Source organism: Fukomys damarensis, unplaced genomic scaffold, assembly GCF_012274545.1.
Source record: "Fukomys damarensis isolate Sample0158 unplaced genomic scaffold, DMR_v1.0_HiC HiC_scaffold_8, whole genome shotgun sequence".
Classification (NCBI taxonomy): Eukaryota; Metazoa; Chordata; class Mammalia; order Rodentia; family Bathyergidae; genus Fukomys; species Fukomys damarensis.
Window position 1 is genome coordinate 15,967,730 of NW_022900920.1, and position 16,943 is coordinate 15,984,672.

At 46.2% G+C, this 16,943-nt stretch overlaps 1 protein-coding gene across 3 annotated transcripts in view; it reads right to left on the reverse strand.

Annotated features, from left to right (window-relative positions):
* The window catches only part of Tacc2 (transforming acidic coiled-coil containing protein 2), a 186,859-nt gene that overhangs the window by 167,553 nt on the left and 2,363 nt on the right, over positions 1-16,943 (reverse strand). Inside the window, exons 2-3 of one of the 3 annotated variants that reach the window (XM_033761382.1) lie at positions 16,689-16,767; positions 950-1,047 (exon numbers count right to left, since the gene is read on the reverse strand). In XM_033761382.1, coding sequence (XP_033617273.1) covers positions 950-1,047; positions 16,689-16,721 — 131 coding nt within the window. In that variant the 5' untranslated portion in view covers positions 16,722-16,767. Of the gene's footprint in view, positions 1-912; positions 1,048-10,724; positions 10,743-16,688; positions 16,768-16,943 lie in introns of those variants that run through there. The other 2 variants (XM_010632745.3, XM_010632748.3) reach the window with 2 other exon arrangements.

A 16,943-nucleotide genomic window follows, 5' to 3' on the forward strand; every position in this document is an offset into this window, starting at 1 on the left:
TCTTGTGTGCACACGCGCACACACACACACACACACACACACACACACACACACACACACACACACACACACACACACACACACACACACACACACACACACGCTATTATGAAGCATGCTGTAAGTGGCCCAAAGTTTCACTATGACAAGGGGCTTACTGTTTACTTTTTGTTGCATAACACTCTAGTTTGTTCCCTTAATGCCTGTAATTATAGGCTCCTGGAACCTGGGCTTTATTGTTCAAAAAGGTTATGGTAACCAGATCCAACACCTAATCATGAGCTGAACCCACAAGTAGTTACTAGTGGGCTCCAATGTGCCTGCCCTATGTCCATGCTGGCAACTGAGCCCCCAAGTCCTCTGGCCCTCTGCTCCTGAGTACCCCCAAAACTATGTGTGCATGACACTGTGGTGAGAGTTCCAGTAGGGAGCCACGGCAGGGAACCAGTGAGGACCACTGATGAATGAGCCACATCTGTGCTGGCCGTGTTCCATTGCCACTGTGTGGTCTTGGTGACTTCTGGAATTAATCTACCAGGCTCCTTGGCTTGAGGATTTGCTGTCTGAAACCTCTGTTTCATGATCCAGTGCCAACATGGCCTGCTCTGGGAACACATACCCCACTTGGCCTCGGATTAAGCCCCTTGGAAACCTTGATCTTTCCCATTTTCAGTTGACTATGAAGTTAAACTTTCTGGAGTGCTGCTGTAATGGAAGTTTATAATTACTAATTTAATCTTAGGGCAGAAAAAAATATCTATGAATTTTCCAATCACTGCAAGCTTAGTCACAAAGATGGGTACAAACCATTGCTTCAATGTCTCAGCACTGAGGATGATCTCACATATTTTAAAATTTCCCCAAGCAAACCGAGCAAAGCAAACACTGAAACAGGCAGTGAGCTGGCCATACCTCGGGCTGGGTCCACCCTTCACAGCCGGCTCCCTACCTGGACAAGTCCCCACTGTCAGGGATTCTGGGAGAATCTCTCCCCTTCTTGTCCCCAGGTGGCTGCACGGATCTTGGACTCTGAGCTGATGAAGTCCTCTGAACCAGAAAAAAAAAAGAGAGAGAGAGAAATTGGGAAAGAAGTTATATGGAAATCTATGAAAACACAGAAGCATTTATCAATAGGCCACTGGCTACAACGTTCAAGATGATGGCTACGTACAAGCCATAACAACCTCCATGCCGCTCTAACGAATACTTTAATGAGAATTCCCTCCCCCAAACTGCGGGCCTCAGCCTCCATCTGTGCCTCTGGGAAGGCAACCAGACCTAGAGGACAGTATGAGACAAGCGCACACATGAAATCACACTCGGTAAAGTGCCCTTCCCCGGTCATCCATGAACTATTGCTACCTTCAGATGCATGATTTTCGCATTTTACTGTAACTCAAGAATCTCAGTATAACGTGAGTAGTATTTTTATATCAGATTCCTGAATTTTAAAAATTGAAACCCAATTCCCACTTGTCTGATGTCAGACAAACCTCAGCTACTAGCACTGGCATCCAGGCCTCTGTTCCAGTCACCACATGATCCCCACTGGTCTGCAGGCAATTTCACAGCTGAATCTCCAAGCTCTGGATTCCGTGATTAAGGTTTCTTTCAAGTGATTCTTGAAAGACGCTAGCACTTTGCACAGTCCAGACAGATGCAAACAACAGATGGAATAAGGAGATGGATCTCTGCTCTCACTAAGGGGGGAAAGGAGTGTAACGAGGGCTCTGACTCGCCTCTGAAGAACACCAAGCAGGCCCCTTTCCTCGGCTACCAGAAAGCTAATCTGCAGGAACAGTAGCAGTTCTTTCTGGCAGAAACAGATCTGAACAGTCAAAATATAAAGTGGGCATGGTAGTGCATGCCTGGAACCCTTGCATCCTGGGAGGCTAAGATAGGAGGACTGCAAATTCAAGCCCAGCCGGGGCAATTTAGGGAGACCCTGTTGCAAAACATAAAAGAAAAAGAAGGGCTGGGATTGTGATCAATGGAAAGGCTCGGGGTACTGCAAAAATTAACCATAAAAGTGACAGAGCTGGGGGTATAGTTCAGTAGTAGAGCACATGCTTATATATAGTTTTAATCTCAAGCATACATAAATAAACAAAAAAACAAAGAAATGCAAGCAATAGAGATAGCCCCATGAAGGACACCTTCACTGCCCTTTATGAAGTGCTTTGATGTCCCCCTTACTCTTACAAAACCCGTGTTTACTGAACACACTGGCAAAACAATGTTTTGCATTTTCCAGATGAGAAGCAAAGACTAGTTGTTTTCTACCCAAGTCTTCTGCCTTGAGGTCCAAGGCTCTATTCGCAATAATATTAATATACAACACATAGCACCCTCTCTGCTATCACAATAATAGCAGACATCATACTACAAACATTCTCTCTATGTGCCAAGTGCTACTGTTTTTTCGTTTGTTTGTTTGTTTTTGGTACCAGGGATCAGATTTGGTACCTTGCACTTGTGAGGCAGGCAGCGGCACCACTGAGCTAAATCCGCAGCCCTTAAGTGCTATTCTTTTGAGCACTTTATATATTTAAATTGATGTAATCCTTATTACCCCCTTTTACCGAGAAGAGCACAGACAAGTCTCACACCCAAGGTCACACAGCTGGGATTGGACCTAGATGTTCTGGCCCCAGAGTTGGTGCTCTTGAACCCTGCTCTGACCTACTGAATGGTATAGTGGAAATGGTTGCTGCCACCCTATTTTCCTGCTCCAAGTAACTAAAGCAACTGCATATTTCTGAATAATGTGCACAAGAGCCCAAATTTGATGGCCAGAATTGATCCTAGAATAGTACCTGGCATGGAAGAAGCAGTCTATCAATATTTGCTGAATGCATGAAAAATCAGTTATTCTCATTTTTTCTGGTAGCCTCTTCTGCAAATCGAGGGACAAATACTTAGCCCTGGGAGTGCTCACATTTGTCCTGTTTCCTACCATGTCTTTGAATCCCCCCTTCCATGTTTCCCATCCTAGCAACAGCACTAAGCCCAATTGCTTACTGGATTCCTGTTCTGTCAACAGGCATCACTACAGACAGCACGCATTTCCAGGGCTACCCTTCACACTTCCAAACAGCAGCAGGCTGGAGAACTCATCAGCAACTCTCACAGACAGACTCCCTTACTCAAGTGCTTCTTCAAATCTTTCCTTTGCTGCTATTGCTTTGGTTAAACAAACAGCCTTCTTTGAGTCTGAATACTCCAGAGTCTTGAGACCTACTTTTTAAAGCCCTAATCCTTTAAAGCAACATTTAAACAGTGATAGCAACTTTTCGGTCCTGAAAAATTCCTCTGTCAAGAGCAAAAGCACTCACCATTTAAAATATTATTTTTCACTGACTTCACTTACCTCTTAAATGCGCTCCATCTCTCTAACCATGCCAGTAAAACCAATTAAAGCACGCTTAACTAGCATGGCTAACTCATGACCAGCGTGTCTACCCACCCTGTCCACTCTCTGAACGAGCTTCTCTGGAGCAGCGTGAGTGCAGGTGAATGCTGGGAAGTAGACCAAAGGTCATCCCCATGGCACCAGGAGTCGGATTTCAGGAACAACTGCCAGGCTGGCCAAATAGGGAGGATGAACACTTGTTCTGTGCTGCAGCCAGCAGGCTGCCCATCTTTCCCGTCAAGGAAAGGCCACTGCTCACTCCAGTTCTGCTAAGTCATCCCTGACCTGTCTTCACCTCCAGGGTGCACAGGAAAGAGTGAGGTGGCTCCAGAGGGGAGGCATAATGCAGGCCAGGGGGACAGCCCGTCTAAGGCAGCAGGCTCTCAGGAGGCTCACAAAACAGAGGCTGCGTGGGTGGGACCTCAGCCCTCCCCAAAGGAGTGTTTTTGACAGGATGCAGTGAGATACACAGGAAGAAATGGACAAGCTTTGGAGTCAGAGCGAACTGGGTTTGAGCCCTCGTTCTTTCTTTCTTTCCTTTTTTTGGTAGTGGGGAATCAAACTGGGGTCCTTGCGCTTGTGAGGCAGGCCGCAAAAAACCTGACCTAAATCCCGGGCCCCTAATTCTTCCTGTAAAAGATGGAGAATATCAAGTATGGTGGTGCATGTCTGTGATCCCAGCATTGTGAGAGGCTGAGGCAGGGAGATCACAAGTTTAGCCCAGCCTGGGCAACTTAGTAACTTAGTGAGGCCCTCTCTCAAAACAAAAGACAAGATAAAAGGGCTGGGAATCTAGCTCAGTAGCTCTGGGTTCAATTCCTAATATCAGGGAAGGGGAACATGGAGAAAATAACAGCCTGGTGTTTGCGGTGTGATTTTAGTTAGTGTGCCTTGCACATAATAAGGCCTGACCATGTTCCCGGTAGGCACTGGAGTAAAGAGTGTGGTGTGAGCTGGTAACTGTCAGAAAAGCTGGGGAGCTTCTACACGGGTTCTCTCTGTACTGTCTTCACAACTGTCTTTATTAGTATAGAAATACTCTAAGTAAAAAGTTTAATTAAAACCAAAAGATGTAATGCCCATTCTCGTGGAACTTAAGAGTTTAGAGAATGAATGAGTAATACACATTCAGTAAATATCTACCTTCCCTTGCTCAAAAGCATTTGGGTCACAAGTGGGGGGCATTAGCCTAAGAGGACCCGTGAACCTCAAAAAATGCAAGAGCTGACACATTCTGACTGCTTTACACATGATCTTAGCCAAAAGGCCGAGAAGAGATTCTGACCGCTTTAGTCAGGTGGGGGGAGTCTTCAAAACTTGAAAACCACACCCAAGATTGATGTACTGAGTGCATTTAATATATTAGAAGCTGTGTGTTTTCAGGAGGGGTGGACAAAGTGAGAAAACCCAAATCTTTGCCAGGTCAGTTCTCCAACTCAAGGCTGTTTCTCTGCCTGTGAACTGGGGACCGAAATCCCTGCCCTTCCTGTGCCAGTACATGACAAGAGTAGGTGGCACAGAACCGTACGTATGGGAGAGAGAGTCTCTCTCTATTCAAGGGGCCGGGCAGTCAGAGTGGCCAGCAATGTGCTGCAATGTTTCCTTGGGCAGACTTGAGTTGCTGACCAAAAACTTGTTTTGTTTTGTTTTGTTTTTTTCCCTCTAGAATTCTATGTCCACGTAGTCTTATGCTACTGCAGCATATGGCTCGAGTCGAAAATAAAGGTGCAGGAATCTGAATACAGTGCTTTTAAGATTTACCACCGAGATTAGCTGTGAGCCTTTGGGCTTTATATCTACAAGGGCCATAATTCTGTATCTATAAAAGGAGATCACAACTACAGGCTTTTTTGAAGGTTAAATAAAACAAGATTAGTGCATCACTTAGCACACGGCTAGATCATAGTAGACATCACATACGCTAGTGATTATTTTATTGTTATGAGAAGAGCAGTTTCAAAAGTCATTCACTGAGACCTCCGGTGGCTACCTCAGCTTGGAGCCACTCAATCAGTCCCTTCCGAAGAGACATCTGGCCCAAACCTAGAGCCCGTCTGTTTGCACACATTAGTGACTGTGCCTGTGACAGTCAGCCCTGCCGCAAGGCCAGGTGATCCTGCACCCAGCAGTGGAAGCAGCCGAGTCCCGGGAGAGAAGCTCTCCATTGCCACGTATGGGACCTGTGGCAATTATATTTTCTCAGTGTCTTTCCTGTGAAACGCAGTTAAATCATCCCGAGGCCCACGCACTGCCAGGAGAATATTAGAAAATGCTTGTTCCAGCCTGTTACGGTTTATATCTAAATGTCCCCCCAAAGCCTCATTCACCTATACATGGGCCTTTTTGGAAGTGACTGGATGAATGGCTTTATAGCTGGATTCCTGGCAGGAGGACGGACCTGGAAGGAAAAGATGGGTTGGTGCGGGCATGACCTGGGAGATTTTACCTCCCTTCACAGCCCCTCCCTGAGCGCTGTTTGCTCCTTGTCCCCATGGCTTGAGCAGCACCGATTTGCCATGGCCCTGGGCCATAGCGCTCCTGGACGATGGGTGTGAGCCAAAATACACCTGTCCTCCTTTAAATTGTGGGTGTCGGATACCATGCCTTGAGGACAAGGAGCTAAGACACAGCCCCAGTCTAGGGTTCTGGGTCCCTCAGAACTGAAGATGGTACCCTTTTGTTCCCCTCAGCATAGGCATTTGTAGTTTTCAATGACGCAGACACATGCAAAATAATAACAAGAAAAGGCTGACCTCAACCTGGCAGAAATAAGCTCCATCACCTTTCCAAAGGGTGACCAGACCCCGGGGACAGCTCATGCAGCACAGATTTTCCTCCTTTCCTGGTCCTTTGTTTCTTGGACGGCAAAGAATTTGCACCAGAGCTCACAGTGCTGCTTCCTCAGGAGCCAACCTTAGCCCCTGGCTGCTCGGTGTACCCTGGGCCAGGACCCGGGGAGATGTGCCTGGAGAGATGTGCTGGGCAGGCAGGCACACTGAGCCGGCTCTGGATCCTTCTGAGCTTGCGACCGCGGCTCACTGTCAGCTTGGATTGCAATTAATGCTACCAGGGGAGCAGTCCCTGACTCCCCAGCCAGGACTTTCATCTGTCTTCTCGTTTTATCACACCGACCACTGTTTCCGTAGCTGAAAAGTCGTATTTTCTGAACCTCTAGCCACGAAAACACCCAGACAGGGGAGCTATTTGAAAGGAGTCATTTTTAAATTAGTTCATTATAATAACAGGACTGTCTTTCCCTGGCTCTCTACCCCTTCAGAGGCATAGACCAGGGTCACGACAACACCATGGCCCAGAGGAAGTCCAGGGCAGGTTAGGGCATTGCTCCTGCTCCCTGGAATCTGTGTGATGACAGCTCACACGCTTTTTCTGTGCTCCCCAGAACTGAACAACTGCCATACCTAGTACATGACCTGGGAGCACAGGCTGGCGTGGGCTTTATTTTTTTTTTACCATAGAGGCTTTTGTGCCATCATGAGGCCTGAACTCGGCGAAGGGCTGTTGGGTTGAAGCTACGCTTGCACCAGCTGCGCCCCCACCCATCCCCAGGAGGGACTCACACAAACCAGGACCTGACACCCCCTGGATGGCGGAGGTGCACCTTGGCTCAACATTAAGCATTCTAGAGCTAGGCATGGTGGCGCACATCTGTAATCCCAGCACTCGGGAGGCTGAGGCAGGAGGGTCGCTGGGAGTTCGAGACCAGCCTGGGCTACATAGTGAGTTCCAGGTCAGTCTCAACTAGTGAGACCCTGTCTCAAAAAACAAAACAAAACAAAAAACCCAAACAAACAAACAAAAAACAAGACATTAAGCATTCTACTGGCCTCCCAGACTTGGCTACATATACAGCTCTCTCTTCATTTCCACCCAGCATGCGTGCAGGAAGGTGAGTCCCACGGAGGAAGGGCCGCGCCTCGGTGTGCTGTATGTAGGGGAGGGACGGGGTCAGTGCCAGCCAGCAGCCTGCCAGGAGGTCTGAGTGAGTCAGACATGGGAGGGAGGAGCAGGAGTAATGAGCAGGACTTGGTGTGAAGTAAAAGAGCTGCAAGGGTCTGGTCTGAGGTCTGAAGGCCTCAGCTCATGAAGAGGAAACATCCACAAACTGATAGATCGGGGTTCAGTCTAGAGTAGGATTGTTTTCTCTGTCAATGGCTTCTCTTCCCGTGGAACACAGAACAGAAACTACACCTATATTAATAAATTTCAGTCTAAATAGCATTAGTGCTGTTGAAACAAAAGACAACTGGGACTGGTTAGCCGGATCCAACAGTAGGACTGTTATGGTATTAAGTGTGACCTCTTGAATTAAGTAAAATAGTCAGTAATTAATTCAGCCATTTAGTCATTGTCAATAAATTACAAAAGCAAATACAATTCACATAATTTGCCAGCCCGCTGCCAAGAGGCTCAGAGAACATGAGATGCCCGCACTTCCCTCAGTGATGGCAGGAAGGTCCTGCCCCAGGCACTGAGATTCCCCCTCCGAGTCCCCTGCTGCAGCCGCCTCTGTGTCCTCTCCTCTGCTCTGCACCCCACACCTTTCTCTGCCCCCAGATCAGCAATGCTCCCTTCCTCTAGGGTCTCAGGGATCTTCACGGCACAGACCCTGACCTCCCCACCCTGCATAACTCCTGACTGCCCTCCAAGAACCCACTAACCGGCAACCTCTCAAGGACTAGCTGGCTTCCCCCACACTCACAGGGTGTCGGGCTTGGCAATAGTTAGGGAACTTACTGCTCCTTAATGTTACTTCCGAGCCATTTCATCTCTCCCCACCTGCAAAGCCAGAGCCCCTTTCAGGCCCTGATGCCACCGAGAGCACCCTCTTTACTTCCCCCACAGGGTGTCCTGCACCCCCAACTGTGTTTCTCTGGTCTGAGACCAGGAGCCCTTGCTCTCTATTATCCCAGGGCCTCTGCATCTGTCTAGAATTATGAGCCACAGAACTGTACACTTAAACATAAAGGGTAAATTTTATGTTATCCATCAGCACAATACAAAAGAAAGATAAGCCAGGTATAGTGGTGCACTCCCATAATCCCAGCACTGGGTAGGCTGAGGCAGGAGGAACACTGTGAGTTCGAGGCCAATCTGGCCTTCACAGTGAGTTCAAGGACAGCCTTAAATACATAGTGAGACCCTGTCTCAAAATAAAATTAAATAAATAAATAGAAAAGAAACAGCCCTGTGTGGGTAAGAACATTATAAAATGTTTACTTGTTGATTGGCTCATCATCTGTTTTCCTCAAGGATAAGGGAAATCACATTAGGCCATAGCCGAATCATTCAAATGCTAGACTAGAGCCTAGTAAACAATAGGTACTCTGTGAGCTCTTTTTTAATTAATGAAATTAATTTCAACTCCTACCAAAAAAATTAAAAAGTGTACATGTTAGTCACTTTGCTGTCACCAGGCAGTATAAAGGTTCACAGCTCCAGAAGGGTTAGTTCATGGTTGGTTGGCTCAAAGGCAGGAACAGTATGGCAGAGGAGCATGGTGGAGGAAAACTGCTCGCCCCATGGCAGCCAGAAAGTGTACCTGTCTCCTCAAACGCTATCTAGGAGGTCAAGGTTTTTAGTTCTCACCTGTCTGGTTTATTTCCCTTAACATAATGATCCCCGGTTCCCTCTGTGCTGAATAAAAACAGTGTGTTTACTTGTTGGCTTGTCTGTTCACTTGCTTGTCTGGCTCCCCACTGGATGTAAATTCCATGAGGCAGGAGCCTTGTTTGTTTTCTTCGCGGGTGGATCCATAGCACCCAAACAAGCTCCTACCCCTCGGCAGGGGAAGCCGTCACTTCAGGGAAACTCTCTGGGTAGGAGTTTGTAACTGAGGTCTTGAGTTCTGCTGTGAAGTGCTGCACGGAGCCCTGAGCCAGACCGCAGTGCTCACCCTGGGCAGAGGCACACATAGGAGCCGTGGACCAGAGCCCTCCAGACTGGCTTCTCTGTCCTGAACCTTTCACTGACTTAGCAGTGGACAATGCCTTGCTCTTCTTACTGCCCACACAACACTGAAAAATGATGGGAGGGAACAGAGGCGGGCTTACTTCTAACTCTAATTCGCCAGCATTTTCTCCTAGAAGCCTTACCACCTAAGGCCATAAAAGGCAAGCTGCACTGTTGGACGATGATGGATGGGCTGCTGCTCTAGAGTCTCCCCTCCCAATTTCTCCCCTTGACTTTGGGACCATCACTGAAGTAATGCTGGTGGCCCGAGGATTCCCCAGAACACAGTTTGAAAACCACCAGGCTGACCATTCTTTCTGACCCTCTAGAGACCAGGGTTCTGACTCTCCTCCACTCACTCAAGTGACGGGGGATCATCATCCTTCTGAGCCTCTTTAGGGCATGCCCTGCTCGTGGGATCACGAGGAGAGCGAGATAAAGTCACACATGTGCAAAAGCTTCGCCATTCTCTGCATAAGTAGCTACCTCAAATGTCACTCCTTGGGCCTGTGATTGAGCTCAGTGGCAGCACGCCTGCCTCACAAGTGCAAGGTCCTGAGTTAATACCCAGTACAAAAAAAAAGTCCCTCCTTGCTGGTATGTGTAGAGGAACAAAGATATCAGCTCACTCACCTGACAGCCACCTTCAGGAGTGGTGCAGCTCTTTCTTAAAGTAGAGAACACATATGTGAGTGGCTGACACGCCGGACAGGTATGATGGGGATTTCATAGCAGGCCCATGAGAAGCTGGGCACTTTGCTGCCTCCCCTGACCACAGCCACAAGCACACATCGTCTCCAGAAAAACCCACTGTGAAACAGAGGCAACGCTCCTTAATTTGCTTCCCTTCCTCCAGCCAGCAGCCTCCACCTTAAGCGGAGGTGAACTCAGCTAGGTGCATTATTGCATGATGACCCTAGCTGCTGACTCAGAATTTAATGTATTTTTATGACAAATCAGTCATGAAATCAGTAGAGGCAAAGGTAAGGCCACCACGCCCTTCCCAAGCCTCAAACCAGGACAAAGAAAGCAAACAATCAGAGTCTGAAAGGATTAGTACCGGCTCCCAGCATCTGCGTTCCACACCGTGGATGACAGAAGCCTTATTCAGCATCTCACAGCAAGCCAGATCTCAGACAGACACACCAGAATGTTATTTCTAAAAAGCTAAGTACGTATAGCTGCTTTTTGCTGTGTTTTGCAACTTATCGGGGGTGGGTGGGAATAGGCAATCGAGAAGAAGGAAGAGAAAACCTAAATATTCAAATACACACGTCACCTCAAGTGCTGCAGCCCTCAAGATGCTAGGGAGGCAGCCGTGCAGAGGCCACATGCTCCATACCTGCAGAGGACCAGGGTTTGGAGGCCACAGGATGACGTCATGCAAGCCGGCGTCCTCTTGCTGAAAGCAAAGGCATCTCACGGTCAGCAGAGACCACAGGGAACAGGAGACCCACAGGACCTCTGGTGTCTTTTCCCGGGCTGATCCTGTGCAATGTACCCCTTCCCTGCCTGTGGCCACTCAGATGAAATCAGAGGAGAGAGAGAGGAAGCCACGGCCTGAAGATGTTTGGACATGAGCAGAGCTAGGTCTGGGCAGGTCAGTCGCTCATCCTTTGCCTTGGTGACATGGCTGGTGCGCCACATTTTATCCTTAACCCATGCACAGGATATTCATTCAGATGCACATCTGTCTTTCCGAGAGTTCACTTGTAAACAAGTGCATCTTCACGGATGAGGAGCTCCCGAAGAACAGGAGCCTGGGTGGGATAGGGAAGCAAGCAGAGGCTCAGAAATCAATTTGGAGGTGTCCGCAGCAATCCAGGTGTGGGGTGAAAGGGTTGTAGGGGTGGCCAGGGGGAAATCTGTTAGACAAGACAATGAAATGGATCTGTGCTGCCTCTTTGTCCTTTGAGAAACTGCTCCAAGCTATGTTGGTGGACCATGATCCAGCTGGGCCCACCCGTGCCCCACAGGGTGGGAACCTACAGTTTGGGCGGACTGCAAGAGGGTTCCCTCTGCTGGGCACAGTGACTGATCCCAGAAAGGGCATGTGACAGCTCAGTGTGAAGGCTCTACATTCAATCTCTAGTACTGGAAGGAAGAAAGAATGAGAGAGGAAGAGGGAGAAGAAGAGGGAGGGCGGGAAAGAGAGAGGGTGGGGGAGAGAGGAGAGCGATCATTTTGTCTGACTTCAAGATGTTCTATAAAGCTGCAGCAATGAAGACATTTTATGGAACAGAGCAGAGAACCCAGATATAAGCCCACACAAATATGCCTCACTAATTTTCAGAAATGCAAAAGCGAGTCGGTAGAGGAATAATCTTTCCAACAAATACCAAAAAAATGAACCTCAAGCTCAAGAGAATGGGAAGACACAGACTGGGAAGAACATTAGCAATAGATACATCTGAAAGAGGACCGCTACCCAAAATATACAAAAATCCCTTAAAACTCAACAGCAAGAATGCCAATAGCCTTAACAAAGTAGGTCGTGAGTTAAGGCCGGGGATTCAGCTCAGTGGTTCCACCACCTGCGAGGTCCTGTGTTTGAGCCAAATAAAAAATTAACAAATACCTCACCTAAGCAGATATATAGAGGGCAAATAGCACATGAAAAGTTGCTCCACACCATCATAAAATGCAAATTACAGCAACAATGAGGAATCACTAAAAACCTATGAGAATGTTTTGGGTTTGGGCAACTATATCTGGTGAATACATGGAAAAATAAGAATTCTTATTCATTGGTGATGGGAACGCAAAATAGTAAAGCTACTTTCTGGCAGCAGTTTGGCAGGTTCTTGCATGGCTAAACATGCCCTTATCGTATGACTCAGCAATCACATTCCTTGGTGTCTGTCCAAAGGAGTTAATGTTTATGTATACACAAAAATCTGCACATGGATTTTTATCACAAGTCTTAGTCAAAATTTGGAAGCAATCAAGGTGTTCTTCAGTAGATAAGTAAGCTCTGGTATGTCCAGACAATGGAATATTATTCTGAGATAAAAATATATGAGCTAGCCGGGCACGGCAGCACACGCCTGCAACCCCAGTACTCAGGAGGCTGAGGCAGGGGGATCGCTGTGAGTTCAAGACCAGCCTAGGCTACATAGTGAGTTCCAGGTCAGTCTCAACCACATAGTGAGACCCTGTCTCAAAACACAAAACAAACCAACCAAACAAACAAAATATACATATATATGAGCTAGTGAGTCATGAAAAGACATGGATGGAACTTAAATTGCTAAATGAAAAAAGCCAATCTTTACAATTTCCATATTATGATTCCAACTCTATGAGCTGGGCGTGGTGGCACACGCCTGTAATCCCAGCACTTGGGAGGCTGAGGCAGGAGGATCGCTGTGAGTTCGAGACCAGCCTGGGCTACATAGCGAGTTCCAGGTCAGTCTCAACTACGCAGTGAGACCCTGTCTCAAACCCCCCCCCAAAAAAAAACCAAAACAAAAAACAACTCTATGATATTCTGGAAAAGGCAAGACTATGGAGACAGGAGAAGATCTGTGGTTGCCAGGAGTTGAAAGTAGCGAAAGACAAAGCACAGAGGATTTTTAATGTTCTGCATGTAGTATAATGGCAGATACGTGCCCTTATACATTTGTCAAAACTCATAGAATGTACAACATCAAGAGTGACGCTGCATGTAATCTGTGGATAGGTCTGTGTGATCCGTCACCTGTAACAGATGTGCCTCTCTGGTGGAGGGTGTCAACAATGGGAGGCCATGTGTGTTTGAGAGGCTGTGCGGGATATCTCTGTACCTTCCTCTCTATTTTCTAGGAACCTGAAACTACTCTACAAAAACAAAGACCCTACGGGCCAAAGTATGTACCTCAATCTAAATCTCATACCTTATACAAAAATCAACTCAAAATGAATCACGGAGTTAACTACAAAATGTAGAGTTTTAAAATTTTTAGAAGAAAAAGCAAAAATTTTCAGGATGCAGCGGTAGGCAAAGAGTACTTAGACTTGATCCCCAAAGCACTATCTATAAAAGGAAATGTTGAAAAACTGCACCTCTTCAAAATTAAAAGCTTGCCTGGCACGGTGGCACATGCCTGCAATCCCAGCCTCTGGGAAACGGTGGCAGGCGAGCTATAAATTGGAGCCCCACCTGGGAAATTCAACAACTTATTGAAACCGGCTCTTGAAATTTAAAAATATAAAAAGGGCTGGGAATGTAGCTCAGTTCAAAGGCCTTGGGTCCAATCCCCAGTAAACACACACACACACACACACACACACACACACACACACACACACACATTTGCTCTATAAAAGACCCTGTTAAGGGGATGAAATGAGAAGTATGACAGAGAATATTTGCAAACCACAATCTGACAAAGCACTACTCTACACTATTTAAAAAACCCTCAGAACTCAATTCTAAGACAACAGTAACAATCCAGTTAGAAAATGGGCAAAAGACCTGAACACATATTTCACCAAAGGGAACAATTCTCTCTTATCCATGGGGGATACATTCTAATACCTCCAGTGGATGCCTGAAACCTTGGATCGTGCCAAACCCTGTTTTTGCTATACTTTTTGCATGCATACCTTTAATAAAGTTTAATTTATAAATCAGGCACGGGAGATGTTGATTTAGCTCAGTGGTTCCACTGCCTGCCTCGCAAGCACAAGGTCCTGAGTTCAATCCCCAGTACACACACAAAAAAAATCAGACACAGGAAGAGATGAACAGCAATAACTAATAATAAACTATAGCAATCATATTTTTAAAATTTAAGTATAGCCTGGGCAAAAGAGTGACTTAGTGGGATCTTTCTCAAAAATAAATAGAAAGAAAGAATGAAGGAAGAAAAGACCTGGGGACATAGCTCAGTAAGAAGGGCCTAGGCTCAATGCATATATATGTATATATTACTGTAATAAGTTATGTGACTGTGGTTTCTCTCTTGTGAATCTGTGAGGTGGTACAGCGCCTACATGGCGAGACAAAGTGAGGCGAATGACATGGGCATTGTGACGTAGCAGTAGGTTACTATGTAAGAGTCACGCACACAGCACTTTAACGCTGTCTGTGACAGTTGGCCTGTGAACCAAGACCACCGCTAAGTGATGAATGTGAGGGTAACATATACAGCATGGATAAGGTGCACAGAAGGATGATTCACATCCCACACTGGCAGGAGCAGGACAGTGTGAGGCTGCACCATACTACTCAGAACAGTGCACAATGTAAGACCTGAATTGTTTATTTCTGAAATTTGTCCACTTAATATGTTCAGACCATAGTCAATGGTGGGTAAGTGAAACTTCAGAAACAGAAACTATAGATAAGGGAGAGAACTACTGTCTGCAGATGACAAATAAGCACATCAAAGTTTTTTCGCCTCACTATCCATCGGTGAAATGCAACTTCAAACCATAAGAGAATGGCTGCAGCAAGTAACAACAACACCAAATGATAGCCAGGCTTCCAGGGAAATCGGATCACTCACACTGCTGACAGGAATGTAAAATGGTATAGTGACTAGAAATCTGTGGTAGTTCTTTATAAAATTAAATATGCAATCAGCATATGAGCTGGCAATTATACTCTTGGGTATTTATCTAGGAGAAATGAAACCATAGATTCACAAAAAATAAACTGTACAAAAGCACTCCGTGGCATAGTGAAAAACTAGAGACCATTCAAGTGTGTTTGAATAGGTGGATGATTCAGTGAACTGTACGGAGCCTCCATGTTGTGGAATACTATACAGCCATGAAAAGTATGAGCTACTGATACATATGACAACTTGTGTGAGTCTCGAGGGCATTATGCTGAGTGATCAAAGCTAATCCTAAGAGGTCACGCATTGTATAATTCTGCTTTTTAAAACATTATTGAAATAATATTATGGAAACAGAAAGCAGACTCGTAGTTGCCAAAGGTAGGGACAAGGAATAAGAGGAATGAGGATGTGACAAGAGGTGTCTGTCTACCAGTGGAAATGTTCTGTAATCCTGACTGTGTGATGCTGTAGGACAGTTCTGGGTTTTTTAGGGTTTTATTTTTTTGTTTTTGTTTTTTGTTGTTGTTGTTGTTTCCAGCCAGCCCTGGGGATGAACTCAGGACCTTGTGCTTGCCAGGCGGGCACAGCGCCACTGAGCTACATCCCTGGCCCTGTAGGATAGTTTTGTGAGACAGGAAAACTAGGTAAAGGGTACATGTGATCTGTCTGCACCACTTCCTTAAACTGCATATAAATCTATGGTTACGGGCTGGGTAGGTAGCTTATTAGTGCCACGCCTGCCTAGCAAGTGCAAGGTCCTGAGTTCGATTCCCAGCACAAAAAAAAAGCTATCATTACTTCTAATTTCTTAAGTTTATTTTAAAATCACTTATGGCTTTACAGAAAAATGCAGGTTTTTACTTCTTTTGAAGAAATGGGAAAATCTTATTGCACAGGGCCGGGCTCCTAACGGCAACCATCAGCTGCCCATTTGCCACAGTTTCCTTCCTTCCCATGGTCTCAAAGCCCCCGTTATCGCCTCTCTCCTGCCTCTAAAATCCCCGCAGTTTGCCACCTCTTCCTTTGACAATTTCTGTTTTGCTGACTGAGGAAAGAAGATTGCAGAGGAGCAAAAGCAAGGGGGAAGTGAACTGCGGCAGGCTGGCTTTCAGATCCAGCTTTCACAAAGAACTCGACACCATTCATCCAGAATTTCCACTCTGTGGGAAATAAATGGGAAAGTACGTCTTTGGTTTCGTCCACCATGGCATTATGTCGGTATAGCCAACTTAAAATGGATGAAGACAGAATATGCGTGTATTTTATTATCTGAGCCATCTGCACAATTAAGCAATTAAAGTCCTCTCCTCAATTCTGAAAACCTGGCCCAACTTGAGAACAACACTTTGGATTTAATCTCTCAACACTGATGCCATTTAAAATCATTTTGAAGGGCCATAACCTTACATAGGGGAGGAATATGGAAAAAGAGTTTTATTTTAGCCTCCTCTGCTGAACCTGTTAAAGTGGATGAGTGGGGACAATCTGGAGAAAATGTGCCCAATTCTCATTATGCCAATTTTTAAAGCACAGAATAAAAAGAACAATTAGCGCTCGTGGGTTATGAAGGCAGGAGAATCCTGAGAGATTTCTGAAAAGGCAATGCAAAAAAACGCCTGCCTACACGCCTGCGTGGATCTGGCACAAACTCTGTCTCCCCTTGCTCCTCTCTGGGCAGAGACACGGTGCTGGGGAGAAGGGGTGCAGTCGAGGTCAGTTAAGAGCTGCGCAGTTCCAGGGAGAAGCTTGACACCCACCTGGTGGTCCAAGTTGCTGTTCTCGTTGCCCATGGTGACGCAGGGTGCCCAGTGTCCCTCAGAATTTTGTCAGAGGCCACTGGAAGAAATGCAAAGGTACAAATATCTGTCAAGTGGAAGAAGGTCTGAGGCTTTTTCTGTCTGCTCATCGCCCCGAACTCAAAGCCAGAGGATGGCAAATGTTTATCTCCGCAGCCTCATCACGGAAAATTACTTTTGAAGGTTTTTTTTTTTTTTTTTTTTTTTTTTTTTTTT